This window comes from Monopterus albus, unplaced genomic scaffold (genome assembly GCF_001952655.1).
Source record: "Monopterus albus unplaced genomic scaffold, M_albus_1.0 scaffold16.1, whole genome shotgun sequence".
Taxonomy (NCBI): Eukaryota; Metazoa; Chordata; class Actinopteri; order Synbranchiformes; family Synbranchidae; genus Monopterus; species Monopterus albus.
The window spans coordinates 2,639,154-2,659,927 of record NW_018127896.1 but is presented as its reverse complement, the minus strand read 5'-3'; the positions used below and the strand labels follow the sequence as shown (position 1 = coordinate 2,659,927).

Here is a 20,774-nt window from a genome sequence, read left to right as displayed (position 1 = left end):
CATGCCTGTGAAGGGCAATAAATGGTAATAATCAATGTTATCAACTGTCATTTTTAAATCCTAAGAAAGCTGGAACATTTTTTGATTCACAGTGTTTTCCAAGCTTCTTAAAAACCCCTGGGCTTGTGTTGGTATAGACATCACACAGCACTTCACTGGAAGAGTTTCATTTTCAAATGAAGCATGTCCAAGCCACAAGCAGTTCATTTATACCTGAGCATTGGTGCTGTGACACTACTGCTCAGGAGCATAGTAATGAAAATGTAACATGCTCCATATTGGTACAGTCAACTATGTTTTAAAAGTAATGACTCAGATGTAAAATGAGGACAGATGGTTTGGATCAGCTGTGAAATGTCTTATTTTAGTCGCTGCTCCCAAACTAGCAGCACTTCCTTCTTGTTGAACTTCCCCTGTGAAAAATAAGCTTTTATCGTCACCGCAGTGTTCGGCTCAGGGCCTGTCGATGTCAGACACTCACAACTGCCTCTGAGCATCACTTGTCAGCCACAGGGAATAAGAGCAAATTGATGCTTCATGGTAGGTAGCTGCCTCTAAAGTAGAGTGTTGTCACTGCAGGTTTGTAGCTAAAAGATACTGATTGTAATGGAGCTGCAGATAAACGGGGGCCCATATGAATGTGTAATGCTCTTTATTCCATCTCAGACAGTCTCGTTCTCTTTGGCCCCTCCTGTCTTTAATAGTTAGGCATGTTTCACATTTTGAATTTAAATACTCCGCCTGTCTTCTCCTCGCTTCTCCCCCCTCCAGGTTGATGTTTCCTCAACGGGTGCCCCCAGGGTCGCTTTCAAGCCTGACTGCTGACAGCTCGCCACCTCTGTCAGGCTCTTGAGTGAACTGATCGATCGCCTTCAGCTTAACAAGACAGTACACAAGGTTCCGCTGTGTCTGGCAGCGGTTGAGCCAAGCAGCCTCTGTGTTGGCGCGAGTCCAACCGTGTCACCATGGACACGGAGTCCACCTACTCGGGCTATTCCTACTACTCCGGGCGCTCCCGGAGCTCCCATAGACATGGGTAAGAGCTAATCCTGCTTTGTCAGTAATTGTTTTTCCAGAGTATGTTATGTAGTGCGTGTTAAACCAGGTTTCATGTTGGTCTGAGCTGCAGAAGTGTTCCAGCTGTGGCTCAAATAACATTGTTTATGGAATGAAAGTTTAGCTTCTGGACACCCAGATGTGTGATTTTGAGTTGAACATAGTCTAGCATTGTGTGGGGTTGTCTGTATGAATTGAAGCCCGTATGTCAAGATCAAAATGAGAAATCATACACATAAGATACGAAGATGTTTTATATCTGCTCTTGTGTCATTGTCAAAGGTTGTTCATTGTTTTCTTTGTGTCATTCCAGTATTTTCTGAACATGAATTGTTTATTTACCTTTCTTACTCCTGGATTTGTGCTTCCTTTCTCTGAAGTCCACACACTGTCCTTCTGTTCAACTCCATGATCCCAACTCTCGTGCATCAGTCTTCCTCTCTGGCCTTCCGTGTGTCCTCAGCTTGTGTAGGTGCATTAGTCTGTCAGCGGTGAAATGGCTGTGCTTGACGGGCCTCAGGAAGGCATCAGGAGACAGGTGCTGAAGAGGCCTGAGTGACTGATGGCTCAGTGGATCCACTGAGAGCCTGAGAAGAGATTATAGGAGTGCAGTGGAGAGGGGGTGTCTGTTCCAGCCCGGCCCTTGTCATTGATGGTCCCCCCTTGGTTCTGTTTAAGGGATTTTGCACCTTCAGTGTTACTTTCTTTCTTCTCTTCTGTCTCTTTCCTCTCCTTTTCATTATGCACGGTCTCATTTGTTTTGCTCCCTTGTGTCCGTTGTGATATGAATGCAGCAGCTGCCCCTTTCTCACTTGTTCTTGACCTCTTGTCTGGATCTGCTTCTCTCCTGTGCCTCCCCCCTCTTGACTGGAATCCTTGCTGCTCTCTGAGGATGGGTAGGCGCAGGCGTATCACTTGTTCCCCCATCACTCACATTCCGTGGGGCAGGAATGTGCCCTTGTAGCTCAGAGTTGCACAGAGCAAAAGTGGTCTCACTTTGCTTGTAATCAAAGCGGGGGTGGGGTCGATGGATGGTGATTATGGTGGTGGTGCTGCTGCTTCTTTACTCTTTGTGCAAGTGAGTGGCAGCAAATTGGAAAGGAACACATGGGCACCCCTGCCAAGAGCCTTTTCTGCTCCTCTGTTCTTAACTGTAGCTGTGCCAAAGCCACTGGCTGGCCTTTAATTTCATATACAAAAAAAACCTAACTAATTTTTGCATTTGAAACCCCCTTGACATCCCTCTCTCTGAAGATAATCTTTTTATGCCAAGGGGAGCCATGCGTGAGGCAGTTCTGGATCACTGTTGTCTAATTACACTGATGCCGGGAACAGATGCCGACACATGGGAGAATGGGTTTGCTGCTTCCATACAAATAAACACACACAAGCACATTATACTGTAGGTATCCATGTTTGTGAGTCGTGAGTCAAGCTTTTAAATATATAATTTGTCAGAATATAATAGAGGAATAGAATGGGATTGGCTCTGGGTTTTATTGACAGTCAGTGGAGCGTTTTTGGAGTCTCATAGCTGGCTTCTTGCCCCTTCCTGTGTCCAGGATCCTTACAGTAATGGCAGCGTGGCAGCTCTGTCCATGGACACCAGCTCCTGCCAAAAGCAGAGACAAAGCCTGCTGATGGCAATGATTTCTTTATTTGCATTTAGTACATCTTTTTTTTATCCTCTTATGACTGTGTTTAACTGCATCAAAGCAAAACATGAATACCCAAGAGGGCACTCTCATTAATATGTGCGCATGTGACATTCTTACAGGCAGAATCCAGAGCTGCAAAATTGACTGTGAGGAATGAGGCTTAATATGATTTGCACTTGTTGGACTGTCTGTTCTTGGAAGAAGCATGAAACTGCCATGATTTGGGGATAAACTGTAATAGTTTCTTTTTCACTGTGTTCTTTGGTGCAGTGTATAGTAATTGACAAAACAGGCTGCATGTTTCATACTGAGTCAGTGCTCAGAATTAGGGGTAATTAGTCTTAAATTTGTAATTTTTTTCACCATGCAGCTGCACCATAAAGTGCCTCTACAAAGTAAGGGATTTTGTTCCACTGTGAGGAGCATGATTGTTGAGTCCTGAGCCGCTTTAAGTTCTCCAAAGTTCCCCAAAGCTTCTTCACTATGTCAATTTTGAGCATTTAAATGACTATTAAATAGCAAATCTCATATTAGCAGCTGCTCATGTGGAAAATTGGTTCTTTTGATTGGTATAACTCTATTTATAGGGCAGTGCACAGCATTCACATAGAGCCAAGTGAGCAATTTAAGCTAATTCCTTCACAGTTATAATGTTATTTAGAGGTTCCCAGATAATGAGGTGGGCATAATATATACATCCTGTTTGCATTTTCATTGGCTTAATTACTCTGAGTGCTGTAATAATATTGGTAACCTTTTGTCTTTTTTTACACAGAGTAGGCCTATGATAAAACATTTTATGTTTTTTATGTTTCATTTCTCAAAAATGTAATATTTGTATTTGTTTTGTTTGTGAGTGTTCAGTATGGTTCCTTTGTTTCACACTAACCAGCTGCATGCAGTGTAGAAAGCACAAGTTGCAATGGTCATGTTTTGTCATGAATATCAATGAACCATGTGAGATTTGAATGCATAAAGGGTAACGCTGCTGTATGAAGTCAACCATGGGGAACAGGGTTCACCTCCACCTAGGTTAATACCAGATTCTATACAGCATCATACTGTGGTCATATTGGGTGGATTTATTAAGCTACATATTTCATCTAAGCAGAACACAACTACAAATTAAGATAAAAAAATATCAAAACTCACCACAGAGAGCACTTTAAGAGCACACATACAGACAGCACTCCGTTTCCTTATTGCTCGCTCTCACCTCCTCCCTCGCTCTACAACACATCGATGTATTTGAGATGACCTGGCTGAGTGTGTGGTTGGTCAGTTTTTATTTGGCTTCAGGACTCTGGTGCTCAAGTAGCCACCAGTGCTTTGGCTCAGACGGTTGCACTGACACAAAGCTGTGTGTTACACAGGTATGTAGGCTGCTCGACCAGCCAAAGAGAGAACAAATTAGTCTCTAGTTCTTCAGTAGCCATCCTGCCGCAGCTTCCCCCTCTGTGTGAGATGGAGAATGTGGTCACAGCCACACTCATTCTCAGGTGTTGGAGGGGAAACGGTGCCTAACTGGCAGGACTCTGTCCTAGCTCGCCAGGTATCTCTGCCCTCAAAGGAGCCCTCCTCCCTTTCCTCCCATCTGCCCTGTTCCAAAAATCCATACCGGTTCCAGGGATCCACGCTGGAAGTCAAATTCCATTAATCAAATCATAGCACAGCACACTGTTGGAATACCAATGAGCTGGCAACATGCTAATGAGGCAGGAAAAGGATATGTGAAGGGTGAGGAAGGAGGAGATGTGTGTTGGGAGCAAGGTTTCCACATAGTGCAGTCATCCCAGAAGCTCACTGAAGGGTGAATGAGGGGAGGTGCTGGTAGAAAGAGGTTGAGCTGTTCAAAGGTCTGCTTGCCTCTGTGTGCCCACAGTTGTGTCTTTATAGATGTGTAAGAAAAAGGTGCACTTTTGCCAACACAGTGAAAACCAGGTGTTCCCTCACCTTTTGTTCCACAGTGAATCCCACTTGGCTGGAATACACACATGGGCATAACACAAGCAGCATGTACAGGCAGACGTTATTTGCTCTGTGCCAGTGTTTCCCAATCTTGTTGATTTTAATCTTTTCAAATGAAGTACCTGGGATCTTTCAGTGGAGGTTATCGCTTTAGTGTTGATGCGAGTTAAGAAGCCAAAGAGTGATATGCTCCAGGTAGAAAGTTTTACAGTATCATCCCCAGTTGATGGTTCATGTCTAGTAGAACACACGCAAATAAAGAAACAACATTATGAGTGTAAACTTCCCCAAATAGCAAAGAGCAGGACAGAACTACCGATACAGCCAAAACTCTGATGACACCCAGGACCAACTTCCAAACAACAGGGAAATCCTGCACAGTGAATATGCTAGCTGCTACTTTTCCCTCACTATCTACCCAGAGTTGCTTATTATTCTGGTGATGACTTTGGAGTTGGTTCACTGCTCGGTGAGCCCTGCTGCTCCTCCTAGTCTCCTCCTTGTCCTCTCTCCTACAGCACTCCTCCCTAATTTATAATGGTAAACAGTGACATCCTTTGACTGATGATCACTGCCACTGGAATATCTATCACTACAGCTGTAATAATATTTAAAGTAATAGTGATAGCTGTAATATGTTTAAAGGCTTACATTACCTTCCTAATCTCCTGGATTTATTAGATAAGAATGTGTCAGTCACTCTATCTGTGAAGCTGCAGGCTATTGAAAATTAGCTTTCTGTTGTGTGCAGATTTGAAACATGAGTTGCAGTTGTGATTTTCAGTAGGAAATGGCTTCCACTTTTGAAAGGAAGTACAAGAATAGAGGCGGAAAGCAGACAGGTTAACACCCTTTATTCAAAACACTGGAATCTAATGTAGCTCTAGATGGAGCGATTCAACTGCTCTCAGTCGTACAGATGCGTCATTACCCCTGCAGGCAGGATATCCTGTACATTGTGGTTATGAACCAAGTGCTGAGCTTTGTGTTTGCCATCGGTCAGACCCTTATTTATGGGCAATCAATCTCATATACCCTTGTCAGTCTTTCATTATCCAAACTGTCAGTTTTTTAATCAGATTAAAGCTGCTGTAATTAATATTTTTTATAATCAATCAAAGTATGCATAAGGTCAAACGTGTAGCTTGTAGTGACAAGAATTTTCATTCACCTCTGGACATCATTTTAGCATCCTTTAGCTGATTGTTTTGGTTTTATGGCCTGTCGCTTTAATGTTTTGATTCTGTCTCACCAGTTTCAGCGGCATTTCCAACTGCACTAGGCTGAAACAGCTCTGATAAGCACATTAACTTTCCACAATACACTACCTGCCCAGTACCAAACAGCAGCTAGGTGGTGAAGCAAGTTAGCTAAAGAGCCAGATGTTTTCTCAGTTCATGGACCTCACCAGAGAAATTGATGACAACCAAATGAATACGAATGTTGCTCTGTATTTGTAGGATGTATAAATAAATACAAGGGGCAAAAAGGCAGTTAAAGAGAACTATAACAAGAGTTTGTGCTTGAGTGTCTTAATGGAGAGCAACACAAAAAAACCTCTTGTGTTGTGAAAATCAGATTTGTTATCCTTCGGTTTCAATGTTGCTCATACAAATAGAGTGGTTAGCATGAAACAATATTCTTAGAGACTGCAGGGAACTCATTCAGGACTTAGCATGACAAATACAGAAAGAACCATATGATCTCTTTCACTCAGCTGCTTTGCGTTGTTTGTTCAATAAAGTCTCTCTACAGCCTCTTCAGTACATAGCATCTATATGGACGTTTAGGGTCTGTCTGTCTCAATTTGTCTGTATGCCCTCAAACACAATACTCATGAAAATTAAAGTTCACATTTTGCATATTGCTGGGTAACACCTCAAAATAGTATTTGTAAAAAAACCAGTTGTGCAACATTTTGTTCTACTGAAACTACAAAGTGCTGCTGTGTGTACTATGTCCAAGATGTCAGCAGTTAGCGGGGGAATGAGAGAGCTGAGGGATTAACTGGGGCTGTTGAGCTTGTCTGTGGTAATGGAGCTGCAGATTGGGCCCTGTGCCATGTGGCGACGATGATTCTGGGTGACCCACTGTTCACGCTCTACACAGGATTAGGGCTGTAAGAGCAGGGGACAGCCCAGCTAATGGAGCTCATATGTTAGGGAGGATTGAGAGACAGTGTGTCCCTGATCTTAGTATGTGTAGTGCGGTTATACATCGATCAGCCATAACATTCTGACCACTGGCAGGTGAGGTGAATAACACTGACTATCTGTTACAGTGGCACCTGTCAGTGTGTGGGGTGTATTAGGCAGCAAGTGAACATTCCCTCCTCAAAGTTGTAATGGAAGCAGGAAAAACAGCCATGCATAAGAATCAGAGTGACTTTGACAAGGGCCAAACTGATGGTGAGATGACTGGGTCAGAGTATCCCCCAACACTGCAGGTCTTGGTGGGTGTTGTTGGTCTGCAGTGGTCAGTACCTACCAACAGTGTCTAAGGAAGGACAAATGGTGAACTGGAGACAGGGTCATGGACGCCCATGGCTCACTGATGAGATTAAACCTTTAACTTGCATTTGTACTTTTCAAAAGATTAAACTTTATTTGAATCTTTGTTAAAATTGTTGAAAATGAGAAATACTGTCCATTGGTCTCTATGAAGAGAAAGAGTCAGGGGCTGTAGTGGTGATATCACGCCTAGAGTGGTGAGACTGTTGGATTTGTCTCAACAATTCTCTCTAACTCGTCCTCACGACCACAGTTTTCACTGCTTTTACATACATTTTTCACTGAATTGTAGACACATCTGTGCTCTTCCTGACAGTAGAACTGTGGAAGCAAACAGATTCACAGAAGATGCACAGTGAGCTGCAGAGTGACACGAGTGCCAACCAACTGCCACATTGAATCCTATGTAAGCAGTATTAGGCAGGTGGTCATAATGTTATGGCTGGTTGTTGTATATGCAGCCCTGTGTGTCTTTCATCATACTTATTCCTGTGACCTTCCTTTACTGTGTAATAGGACATTAATAAACAAGACAAGGTTTTTAATGTGGTTCAATTTTTGTGCCAAGTTTGATACATAAAAATGTCCTACTCATCCTATACAAACAGTTACATGTGGTCTTATGGATCTCAAACCTCATGATGTCATAGTAATGCTTTTGGGGTTGTATTGGATTAGACATGGAAGCTACAAATTTATAACCTGTGTAGGATCTTTTGGAGCTTGAGCCATTATCAGGACTAAAAGTCAGGATATATTAGTCTCTGCTGCTTCGATTTCAACCATTTAAAAAATTTTTTTTTTTTAAATTCTGTCTCTTGCAGCCATCGACGGAGCCAAGAGGGTGGCACCAGTCACTCTCAGAATCTGATTGGCCACCCCTGCCAGAGCCAAAAATGTGATGTTTGTCAATGTTGATGAATGAAAAATGAAAAACAATGACAAATTGTTGCCTTAAATACAACTGACATTTTTCTGGAGCTTTATAAATAATATTGGTCCAGTCAGTTTTATTTTATATCATGCATGCAGCATGCGCATTCATTTCTCCAATTGCATGGGGCGTACTTGGCATGATTCGCCTCAGTGGGGAACCACTGTGCAGCTCTGATGTCCCCAGCCGGGAGTAAATAAGGAGCGCAGCCACAGTTGAAAGAAAGCAATTTATGTCCCTAATCTTTACACAGACAATTTGATAATAATGTATTGGTTATTATTTCATAGGAAGGGGTTTGGTTTACCATTTACATGCATTTCAAACGCACCACTCCTCTCTGAGTCTGTGTCCCATCTTAGCCACCTAGCCAAAGTTTTCTAGATCCGCCCTGCTTACGAGTCCCTCAGTTGTATGAAAGTCCAGTATTAATTTGCTGCAGTATCCCTGTAGGACCTCTTTGTTTCCGAGCCTGTGTACCAGCTGTTACACACAACACTAACCCAGAATTTTTTGTTTGTTTTTCAGGGAGCGAAGCCGGGACCACCACAAGTCACGCAGTAAAGACAGCCGCTCAGAAAAGTCCGTAACAATTAACATGCCGCCTGCTGAGCCACTGCTGGGTGACTCGGCTGTTCGGGGTGAGCCGGTCCAGGTAGGGCTGAACACAAATTAACACATTAACAAACCACTCCAGAAGCTTTGTTCACATGACTCCACTTACAAAGTCACCACACAGTTTCTGTATGGTCACCCTATATGCAGAATTATGGAACAATGTTCCCTCTACTTGTTTTATGAATACAGTACTTCTAATGTAAGACGGGGTAACTGCTAGTCTGATTTAAAAAGGATTTGGATCTCAGATTTATCAGTCTGGTCAAAGTGAGTTAGAATGACAACTGTGTTTATCAGCCTGGGCTGGAACTGGCCACCTGGTATTACAGGGCAAAAGTGAGGAGGGCCAGTCCACTGAGTGAGGACTCAGCTGTTACTGTCAGGAAATCTATTACTGTAGCACTGTTTTGTGTACAAAATATGGATGCGATGGGCCACTTCTATGGTCAGTACAGCTTTGCTTTGTCTCTTTTAAAAGAGGCAAACTCAAGTGAAATATAATGTAGGAAACTGTATCATATAATAATTTGTCAAGTGCTGAGCCTAGTTTTTTATTTTATTTTATAGAACTTAAGGTAATGTATTGCTAACCTCAGCGGGATGCGTTTCTATGAACCTTAACACTGGAAGTAGTAAATCTGTGGGGTGTTTGAGCGCTCGCTGCTTGTCCAGGAGCTCAGTTTCATTGTTGAATGGTGATGCTGTAGGTCACAAACACTTTGTGGTGTACTATTTCGAAGGACATCAGTGGTGTTAACAGCACACAGTACATCACCAGTCTTCTGGATTCCTCATCTCTAGTGACTGTCACATGATTGGTTAGAAATAGTGTTGCTTCCTTGTGGTTGACCGAAGCAAAGCCCTAATCAAAGTATTTTTAGGGGTGTATCATTGCCAATATTGACCTTATTAAGTGGACTGATTAGTATAAAAGTTTATAAAATGCAGTGTTTCTGCTACCAGTTCCATTCATTCTGCCTGTTTTAGTGCCACATTATCCTTAGCTTCATGTTTCCCTTGGGTAAAAGTGCACTGGTATCAGATCAGTACGATAAGAAAGCCTGTATCTATGTAATTAGTGTTTATAGAGTAGACCAATCCAGAAGCATTTTAATGAGCAGTTAATCAGTTGGCTGCCTTGTGACATATTGACATTTCTCCTATCATGCAATAGAAAGCAGGCATTTCAAGACTTGCTGCTGGCAAGGGTCAGATACTGATGCACTGAATGAAACAAGACTGACCCGTTCTCTTAGCCAAACAGCTGTCTGGCACAGTGACCTTCATTGATTGTTCAGCTTAACCTGCTGAAGATAGAGATGACAACCACAAACTGACCTACTTGGCGCTGAGTTTCCCTGGTGGCAGGGCTCATTAGCAATGCAATTTTAACACGACAGGATTTGCCACAGAGCACAGCTACTGTTAGTATTTTTCTCTTCATGTCTTATTCATGCCGAGGCCTGCAGTAGCGCTGCTGACAGGGCGGAGAGTGTTTGGCTTTAGTCTGAGTAGTTGGCGGCTACCAAGTCTACTGAGAGAGAGGCTCAGCACAAATCCGTGTGTGTGTGATTATACTAGCTGGTGTACAATCTCACATATGCTCCTGAATGTGAATGTTTTGTGTCTGTGTGTCACACTCATTACTCTGCTGCTGGGACCTAATCAGTCTTGGCTCACAAGGCAGCAATGTCTTCACAGTCCAGTACCAAACATTTCTCATGGCTGTGATGCCTTACCACAGGAACTATGAAAGAAGAGGGATTACGTTCTATATAAATGTGTTGGAAAACTCGACTGGAGATATCGACCCAGACATCAAACCAGGCAGAAAAATGTTTTAAAGAGTTTGCCTATTGTAGAGAGATGGTGTGTGTTCATTTTTTTCTTGGCAGCAAAGCATTCATGAGATGCTCGGGAGGAATAGATTTGACATTTTCAGAAATACAATATTCACTTTGTAGCCTCATGTCTGTGTGCAGAATATAAACATAAAACCAGCAGCCAGCTAGCTTAGCTTAGCATGCAGACTGGAGACAGAGGAAAGCAGCTAGTGTATATATAACATATTGTATCTTGCCTGTTTAAGCCCTTTAAAATGTTCTTGATGAGAAGAAGTGCATTTTCCTAAATGTTATAAACTGCAAATCATTCTCTCCATGCTCTTGTAGGGACATTTAGTTATTTTTCCACTTGTGTTAAGAAGGAGCCCAGTTTCTCATGAAGCCCAATTTTACACACTTGTTACATCTGCAGTGGGACATCAGTAGCACTTGATAACACACTCATCCTTTATGTTACCTAAGATTGCTTGATATGCTTGAAAAGAATCTTTTTAGGAGCAGGCCAAAGCTCCAGGCTGTATGCTAATGTGTGAATGAATACTCCAAGTGCTTGGTGGGAAGTACATGTTTGTGGCAAGTCGGCCTCTGCTTTATTTTGCTGATTGGGCGTTTGTAACGGACAGTGGAGGTGCATATAGCCTGGGCTGAGAGTAAATGATATGAGTAATTGGGTCAATTTGTCCTGCTGTTGTTGTTGTTGTTGTATGTAACTTGATATTAGTGGAAAGTGAGAGGTTGATTGGAGCAGCTCAACTCAATGTAGCAGGTCGACTTTGCGGCTCAGGAGTGTGTTGTGGAGTGCTGTTGTAGAGATGTCAAACAGGAAAAATATGATATGTTTAAACCATTATGCATTCCTCGAGGATTAGCACCTTCCTTTTCTAACAAACAGAGAGAGAAAGTTGAGCTGGTGTGTCACAGTCCCTGGCATGGGTGGGTCTGAGAGTTTGCGATGATTTGTGCAGAGCTCAAGCGATTTCGGGCATGGTAATAGATTGACTCCAAATGCACCTGTCTGATTGGCATGGTCAGCTTGTGATTGCACAGCCTTTATTTATACAGTCAATTTAAGACCATTAGCAACAACCTTTATTAGATATCATTTCACTGAGCTCTTGTTGTCTGTCTCTAAAATACCGTATCCATTCTGTCAGATTTCCTCTGTCAGTGCTTATTATCCCTTATCCTGGCTTTTTTTTGCCAGGATATCTGCTGCTGTTGGTCATTTGCAGTACTGTCCATGTATACCTCATATGCTATTTGCACCTCATCACCAAATGCCCTGGTGATGCTGAACCATCTGACAATCTCCTGTTTTCATTTGCACTACTGTCACTGACTGTACACGGTTTTGAGTCACAGCTTATTGGCTGTACCGTTTAGATGCATCCTAATTACATCAATCCGGTTTTTATTCTATGCTATTTTTATTCTACTTTATTCTATTTTAGTTCTTAAATGTTAGGGCACCCAATACTAGGTGAGAGAGAAACGATATTTCGATTTTCTGTATGTCCTGAACAGATGGTGAGCTCACAATAAAATTCTTGAACCTTGAAATACTGATTCTGCTTTCAGCCTCATTAAAAGGAACATTATATAGCAGCTATTAATGATGGCATTGTCCACTAAATAAAGCATTTTCCCTTCAATCTCCAACTATTTTACCTTCCTCTTACCTACCCAACAGCTTAGTTAATTCATCCCAGTTAAACTAGGCAACTGACGACTTAATTGCATTCCTCAATGCAGTAACAGCAGCACTACTCATGGTATTTCTTGCCAAAGCTTAATGCAGGTAGCTCTGCCGCCCCAGACTCTTGGAAGAGTCAGAGTACTTGTGCTCATGTTTGGCATCTCTTCCCTGTGTCGAGTGCCTCCTGGCTCAGTCTCCTGTGAGACAGAATCCCACAGAGCTCCATGGTTATCCTGTTGCTTTGTGTGTGTCTGTGCTTGTTGTAAGCTGTGTGCCATGGCCAGGCTGCATGTGCTGTGGGTGGGCATCACAGCACAGAGAAAGAAATACAGTACTCCATGGTAGATTTGGAGAAGGAATTTTTTTTTGTGGGGTAAATTTTTTTGTTTTTTACGTTATCACACCTTTATTAATTAGTCCAGAGGACCTTACCTTACTAAGGGGAGAGATAGCTCAGTTAGTTGGATGGACAGGTTTTGTCTTACCTTACCTACAAACCCCAATTCCAATGAGATTGGGACAATGTGTAAAACGTAAATAAAAACAAAATACAATGACTTGCAAATCCTTTTTGACTCATATTTAATTGAATACACCACAAAGACAAGATACAGAAACACCGCTGGCTTCTCTGGGCCCAAGCTTATCTGAGATGGACTAATGCAAGGTGGCAAAGTGTGGTCTGACGAGTCCATGTTTCAAATTGTTTTTGGAAATCATGGACGTCATGTCCTCTGGGCTAAAGAGGAAAAGGACCATCCACATTATCAGCTCAAAGTTCAAAAGCCAGCCTCTGTGATGGTATGGGGGTGTGTTAGTGCCCATGACATGGGTAACTTGCACATCTGTGAAGGCACCATTAATGCTGAAAAGTATTTGGAGCAAAATATGCTGCCATCCTAGCGACGTCTTTTTCAGGGACGGCGCTGCTTATTTCAGCAAGACAATGCCAAGCCACATTCTGCACATGTTACAACAGCGTGGCTTCGTAGTAAAAGAGTGCGGGTACTAGACTGGCCTGCCCGCAGTCCAGACCTGTCTCTCATTGAAAATGTGTGGAGCATTATGAAGCGCAAAATACGACAACGCACACCCCAGACTGTTGAGCAACTGAAGTCGTACATCACGCAAGAATAAGAAACAATTCCACCTACAAAGCTTCAACAATTAGTGTCCTCAGTTCTCAAACGCTTATTAAAGGTTGTTAAAAGGAAAGGTGATGTAACACAGTGGTAAAAATACCCCTGTCCCAGCTCTTTTGGAACATGTTGCAGGCATCAAATTCAAAATGAGTGAATATTTGCAAAAAACAATAAAGTTTATCAGTTTAAACATTAAATATCTTTGTCCTCGTGGTGTATTCAATTAAATATGGGTCAAAAAGGATTTGCAAGTCAATGTAATCTGTTTTTATTTACGTTTTTTCCACAGTGTCCCAACTTCATTGGAACTGGAGTTTGTATACACACACACACACACACACACACACACGTTAACACACATGTACCCATGCCAGCCGCAGCTCAGCGACACCACAGTGCTCACTGGGTCAGAAGCAATGGATGGCGAGTGGCGCTGAGGCAAGAGATGAGCCACGAATGACGAGGAGAAAGAGAATGGATGCCTTGAGGATGGATAAAAGTGAGAGAGGAGAAGAAAGATGAGGATGGGAGAAACACATCTCTGGCTGGATGGCAATAGCACCTGATGTTGCTTACTCTCCTCTGTAGAATCAGATACTTATTTATTATATTCCTTTTATTTTTCTCCTTCACTCCCTCTATCCATCCATTCATTTATACCCCTCTCTACGCCTGCTGCTGACTTCCTATGTGATTATCTCATTACCCCCTCCTCATTGCCTCTTCCTCTCTTGAGCTCTTTGTGCTCCCTCACTCTCGCCTTATAGTGCAATATGCGGCAAGCAAGCACACAGTCCCATACAACACCCCCTGAGGCATGATGGTAGAGATTTCTGTCTAAAGGTAGATACAGCAGAGGCCAGGCTGCAGATCAGCAGAGAGTCAGGGCGGTCTCTCTTACACACACACACACACACACACACACACACACACACAGGAATGAATCTGGGGAAGGAAAATATTGGCTGCGTCTAGAGATGATGTTTACTTGAGCTGGACGGAGGTTAAGTTTACTGGTTGAGGATTTCAGGATGCAGTCGCCAGTGGTGATGAAGGCAGGAGATGAAGTATTGGAGGTTCTTGAGGTTTGCGAAGCAGTAGAGAAGATAAAGGAAGTGATTGTCACCACCATAGAAGAAGACTCCAATACTAACTCACCCTCATTGGCCAGCTGCGGACCAGGGACTAAACCAAGCCTGGTAAGACTGGCAGATTCAGGCTAACGTATATTCTGATGCACCAGAACAACCTTATTCCAGTTTCTTGTTGAAAACTTGTATGCTGCTACAAGTAAAAATGGTCCAAAACTCTAACATCACTAAGGAAAATAAGTTTTTTGAAAAGACTGAACAGCCGGGTGAATGTATGGTAAAATGTTTTATTTTTCTGTCTCTTCCTGCTCTGAGTACACATGGGATTAAGGCACTTGAGAGCTGGTTTCAAAGTTAATCTTACTATACAATTTATTTTAAGTAGTATTCAATCGACTAATAGTGATTCTTTACTTTGAGCAAGCAGCTTCTTTACACACCTAAGCTGGCTCTTTACAGTGTTCTTAAGTGTAATTCAGAAGCTGATTTCTGCTTCACGCATAATAATTTGTGTGCTTTGTTAAATTAACAGTTCTGTATTCCCCTCATGATTACCGGACCTTTCTGTACATAGTCCGTTTCACCCATACTACAATTTGCCTCTTTGTCAAGTGTTGTTCACCTGTCAGTCTCCCATTGTGTCTCATTCGCTCGGCTATCCTGTGAATTAGTCAGACTTCTTTAAGTGCTTCCCTTCCTTGTCCTGGCAAGTTATTGGCATGTTGTCTGCAGTTTGAATGAACAAAGGTGGTTTTAAATGGCTGTGAAGAGCTCTTTGGGAACGCATGTTGCTATATTTTACCCACAAACACTTTGCCTCCCAGGAGTGAGTAGAGTGCACTTGTTCCTGTGCTGAGCTTTGTTTGTGGCCTACTTATGGCTGAACAACAGAAAACAGGCTTTTAGTGGACATTTGACTTGCTGGGAGATGCTGTTTAGACTCCGCTGGGGATCAAAGCTGGAAAACACTCAGTTGAAAGCTTTGTAAATGCGTGCTAGCTTGACATAGCATGCTATGAATATGTATCCAGTGTGCTATATACTGTATACCTGTAGACATACAGTGTTGTGAGAGCATATTTTGCTTTGGTATAATCATTTCTTTGGTGCTCTGTTGTTTGTGTTTGGACACAAATGAGGCATGAGGCAGATGCCAGTTGTGTAGTTCTAAAGAATTTCTGCAGGTTGTGCCAAATAGGCTGACTTCACTGACTTCATCTGTAAATATGAGCTGTAATTTCACCCAGCATCAGAGCTAAATATTGTAAGCAATGTTGGTATTTGTCTTTTTGGCAGAAACAGCTGGAACAGTCACACAGTTTGTCTTCAAAAACAGCAGCCTCTGTATCATGTTGCAGTGCTTAGATTGCAGCCTTGCCAAAAATTCATTGAAGGAATACTTTGATGGCACATTCTGCATCTTATTAAGCCGCTCTCTCACCATGCTTTCGAAACTAACAGCGGTTGGAGTTGGGGTTGGGGGGGTGATGGAGAAATGGAGGATGGAGAGTTGGCTGTGCATTTGCTGTCATGGATGGCTGCTTCAGTGTTAGATTACTGCTCATTTTAGACATAGTTTTCATGTTCTCCTTTGTTTTGCAGGTGGCTGAGCAAATTGTCGGTCTTTTCCTTTGAAGCAGTGTCAAAATGGAACAGTTTTAAGATACTGTCTTAATGTCTGCTGCTCAGTTTGGAAATTATTATGGGTTATTTTCGCAAGTTTTGGCTGTTTGTGAAAAAATATTTAACATCTTGGTAAATTTGCTCATTTATTTTCATGCCAAGAATTTGATGAGAAGATGGATACCACTCTGTATCTGTGTTTTGTAAATATGTAGCTAGAGCCAATAGGCATTAACTTAGCTTAGTATAAAACCTGCAAACATTCTTTATGTACAAATGAGTATGTTATAACCATGATACCACATGTCAGTGAGTTTTAGAGGTTCTGGTAGAGTGTAGCCAGCTAGTTGTTTTCCCCCTTGCTTCCAGTCATTCTAAGATAAGCTAACCGTCTCCTACCTATCATGATCATAAATGTATAGAAGCAAATAGTTGCCATTATAAATCTGAGTCATATAAGCAATTTTACTTTGAAATCCCTCTCTCTGAATTCATGTGGTCTGAGCTTCCCTCTGAAATTTTCACTTGTCACTTTCAAGTTGTGCAATTTGAAAAATTGTAGTTCAAACATGTACATTTTTAGAATTTATGTTTTCTGTAAACCAGTATGCAAAAACTATCCTTACATTTTAGGGTATGCAATAATCCTGCATATCAAGAATATTCAATCAAGCATATGTGGAATCAGTCGGAACTCTGGCCTGTGAGGTTACATTCTGTCAATCATGTGATTCAAACTGCAGCTGGCTGGTCAAACTTGTCCACATGCCAAAGTGATATGCAAGTAGCTATACAGACCTACTAAGTATTCAGAGAGTCCTATATCTCTCATGTATTCTCCAGATTTGATCTCTTAGCTCTATTTGAGTTATCTGCCCTCCAACCTCCCTCTTGTTTTGGGGTATTTGAGAGCAGGTTATATACATGGATGTTTCCATTTTTCACGTGTTTAGTTTCTCCTGGAACACCTCTGCTCCTCCCAGCACAGAGGAGCTGCTTGTAAAATCTTGTCTTGGTAGAATAAAACACCGCAGATATAGAACAAGAGTGGACCTGACAGGTGTTCAGTTGCAGTATGTATATTCATGACGCATACTATATGTAGTTGTGAGTCAAGGATTTCACATGTTGGTTTGTCTGTCTGAAGATCTTCTTCTATGTGGCTGCTCTTACTTTCCATCCCTCTCTGGATCAATCCCTCTCTTCCCTTTAATTGGCTGTCTTGTTATCTTGCCCTTCTCTTCCTCCACTGTGCCCCCTCTCTCCTCACCCTTCCTCTTTGTTTCACCTACATTCATTTGATGAATGGCACTGGGCTTCCTGCAAGACTGTTAGTACTGGGCCAGATCACCCTGTAGCCATTGTTTAATCCCATGAGGAAATGTGGGTCACTGTCTATTTTTAGCCATGTCAGCAGGGGGAATGCCCAGGTAGAGTAGTAATAAGTACAGCAGGTAACATGAGCGTACCCAACTTTAGATAGAACTCAATCTTATCATCAGTTTTGGTGTTAAATTTTACCAGGTAGTGTAGTGTGTTAATATACAAGTACTTATCAGTAAAAAAAATGATTAGTAGAATTAATGTGCAGCCATTAATTCTTTATCTTTAAAACAAAAATGCCAGAAATACTGTAGCTTCCACATTTTGCAGCTCTTCAGGTGTGAATTAGATTAGATTAGATTAGATTAGATTCAGCCGTATTGTCATTACCCATGTACAAGTACAAGGCAACGAAATGCAGTTTAGCATGTAACCAGAAGTGCATTAACGGTGCAGAGTGCGCAGTATCTACAATCTGTACAGTCAGAACTAATTTACCAAGTGATATGTACAATTTATAGTTACAGTACGATATTCTCCGCTTTTCTTATGTGATAATAAACTGAATATTTTTGGCACTTTCAACAATTCATAATGCATTAACAAAGACAGAGGCTTCACATGTCAGAAAAAAAGGAAAAATAGCCATTATCTTGGGTGTCATGTCTTGAGTGTCTTGTTTTATTCAGCCACCAGCCTAACACCAAAAACATTTAGTTTATAGACAAAGAACAGCAGCTAATCCTTTAATTTTAGAAGCTGGACAGAGATAATTTTCTGGCATATTTAGTTTAAAAATTACTGAAATCAATTATCAGAATTGTTGCAGATTAAACCCAGAAGCAGTGTGTGATTCAGGGGTATGAAAAAAGTGATGAATGTTGACGAGTGCGTCCCAGCCATGAAGACTGAGAAGAGGTGATTCACGTCTCCCCCCGGGTGTTCTTGAGGTGCACTGTGGTCAGAGAGATGCTCTTCCTTACAACTAATGCTGATTGATTTCCTGTCTCACACAAACATAAGGTACAGCATGCCTCACTGGCTAGACTGTGGTCAGATAGGACTTGACAGCATTTCAACAGGAGAGGTGTACTTTGATCGACACCCACAAAAATAAATACTCAAGAGACATTTAAATATGTGAAATATATTCTCACTTTAACAAATATCTTTTGTGTTGTTGTGTGCACTCCTTGTCATCCCTGATGATTTGTGAGTCAAGATGTAACAGGCATGTGGCTCACCTTTTGTAGAGCACTTATCTCTGTTGATATAAACAGAAAATAATGAGGTTTCGCTAACACTTGTCCTCTGTAGGGGATAACTGATTCATGTGAGTAAAAGGCCTGTTGCATAAGTCAGTATGGAGAGGGCTTCTCATTATTAATGAAGTGGCTGTCACTGTTCCAGAAACAGCCTCCATTCCAACTGAGTGGACTGAAATATGCATTATTTATGTGTAGGTTGCAATATGTTGTTATAGTTTTGCGCTGTTTTGTGTCATATACAACTATTCTCCTCCTGCTCTCAAGTTAAATACATAGACTTGATATAAGGAGAGCTGATCCAGTGTTAGCTTTCAGTTGTCTGTTTTGGTTTATTGGCTTGTATAAGTAAATAGGATGTGGGCACATTGCCCCTCGAGCCCAGACAAATGTCAGGTTGTGTCCCCACAGGAACGCAGTAACATCTTCACTCTTTGACCTGTCATGCATTCCACCGTCTGGTTTACTGCTCATGAGAGGGGTCAGTTGGGATTTGACTCCATCTAGGTCCACGCAGACAGTGGCATGAGGATTTACAACCATGCCATCAGGTCAAAGGTCAGGTGAAACTGAGACACCCTTGAGTGCTGGATCTCATCAAAGAGTGAGAACCCATACCAACAAGTCAATGGTTAACATCACATCTCCTAAGAATGTTTAAAAATACCTGGTATCTACTCTAGGAGTAAAAATACCTGGAGTTAATTTTAGCAAATTAGCTTAAATTGCCTAGATTTTTGTTCTTGCGCATACAAAATCAGTGATCAGTTTCTACTGGATTTAGCAAAATTTGACTTAAAAATCTACTTGCTTATGTTGACTTGACAGGCCTCGGTCACTCAAATTTGATCACCAAACCACACCCACTCTGTCCTGCGGAAGCAGATTAACCCAGGATTTCAGGTTTTCACTCTTAATCAGTGAAGAAATTTTTTTAGGCACAGTGGTAAGAGGATGATAGTGGTTTTGCATGCACACTAAAAAATTTTATTTATTTCTGGGGAAACACAAGCCTGTTGGTTGGTAATCTCCATGTAAAGGTCATGTAAGTATTTATTGCACACAAATAACTCAAAGCTACGAGTTACTTCACAATCAAAGAAATTGGAAGAAAATGGTCTTTAACAAAAAAATAATGTATAAATAAAAAGATAAAATTGACATAATGAAATGTATCAAATCATAAAACGATAATAAACTCTCAAATTTGAAGCAAACTGCTTGTTTTGTCATCATGAGCACAGTGTGCATGACTAATTGCTGCAATTAATTTTTCTTGGCATTAGAAAAAATTCACCATAGCATCATTGTATGAAACCTTCCCCACAGCTCTGGACCCCAGCCAGATGCTTCTTTTTGCTGGTTCACCTTCAGCCTGCGTTGGACCTGCAGCCTGTATACCTAAATCAGCGACGCTTATACAAACACCGGGGCCCTCCCCACCTCCCTCTCTCCCTTCTTCTACTACTTCTCTGCCTCTCCTCTCTTCCTTATCTTCATTTGTCTTTGGGGTTTGTGAGAAAAACGTTAATATTTGTGTGCTGAGCATCTCCTTGTTTCCTGGTGCCATGATAACGTTAGCATTAATAGCAGCCAACAGTGAAACAGATTGAAGTAATGAGGAGACATGGAGAGAGGCACCTGACAGAGACTCAATCACAAATAATTATTTCTAAATGAGTGTATAATGGACGGTTATTATATATATTTTTGAAAAATGGCCCATTGGCATGGCGGCCTTCCAGGTCTTTACTATTACTGGGGAAACACTGCTTAAAGATGTTTTGTTCAAAGCTTCAGTTGTTGAATCAGAATCAGTTTTATTGGCCAGGTGTGTTGGACACATGAGGAATTTGGCTCTGGTACAATGGCTCTCAATATGTTTGTACATATCTTTATGGCTGGCAATAGCAAAGGGCAGGTAAACAATATAAAGCTGAGAGAACAGAACGTAAGGAAGTGGAAAGGAATGCTCATTAGGAAGCGAGATTAAAAATAAAGTACTTATAAATAGCGACGTGTGTGTGTGTGTGTGTGTGTGTGTGT

General features: G+C 41.7%; 1 protein-coding gene across 5 annotated transcripts in view; it reads left to right on the top strand.

Moving 5' to 3' along the window:
• Nucleotides 1-20,774, top strand: part of LOC109955748 (vang-like protein 1) — a 44,880-nt gene that overhangs the window by 10,874 nt on the left and 13,232 nt on the right. For all 5 annotated transcript variants that reach the window (XR_002274310.1, XM_020592172.1, XM_020592168.1 and 2 more), the window contains 2 exons: nt 772-1,036; nt 8,655-8,781. Coding sequence is in view for 4 of the 5 variants with exons in the window: in XM_020592172.1 (XP_020447828.1) it covers nt 966-1,036; nt 8,655-8,781 (198 nt within the window). In the remaining variant the exon portion in view is untranslated. The remainder of the gene's footprint in view (nt 1-771; nt 1,037-8,654; nt 8,782-20,774) is intronic.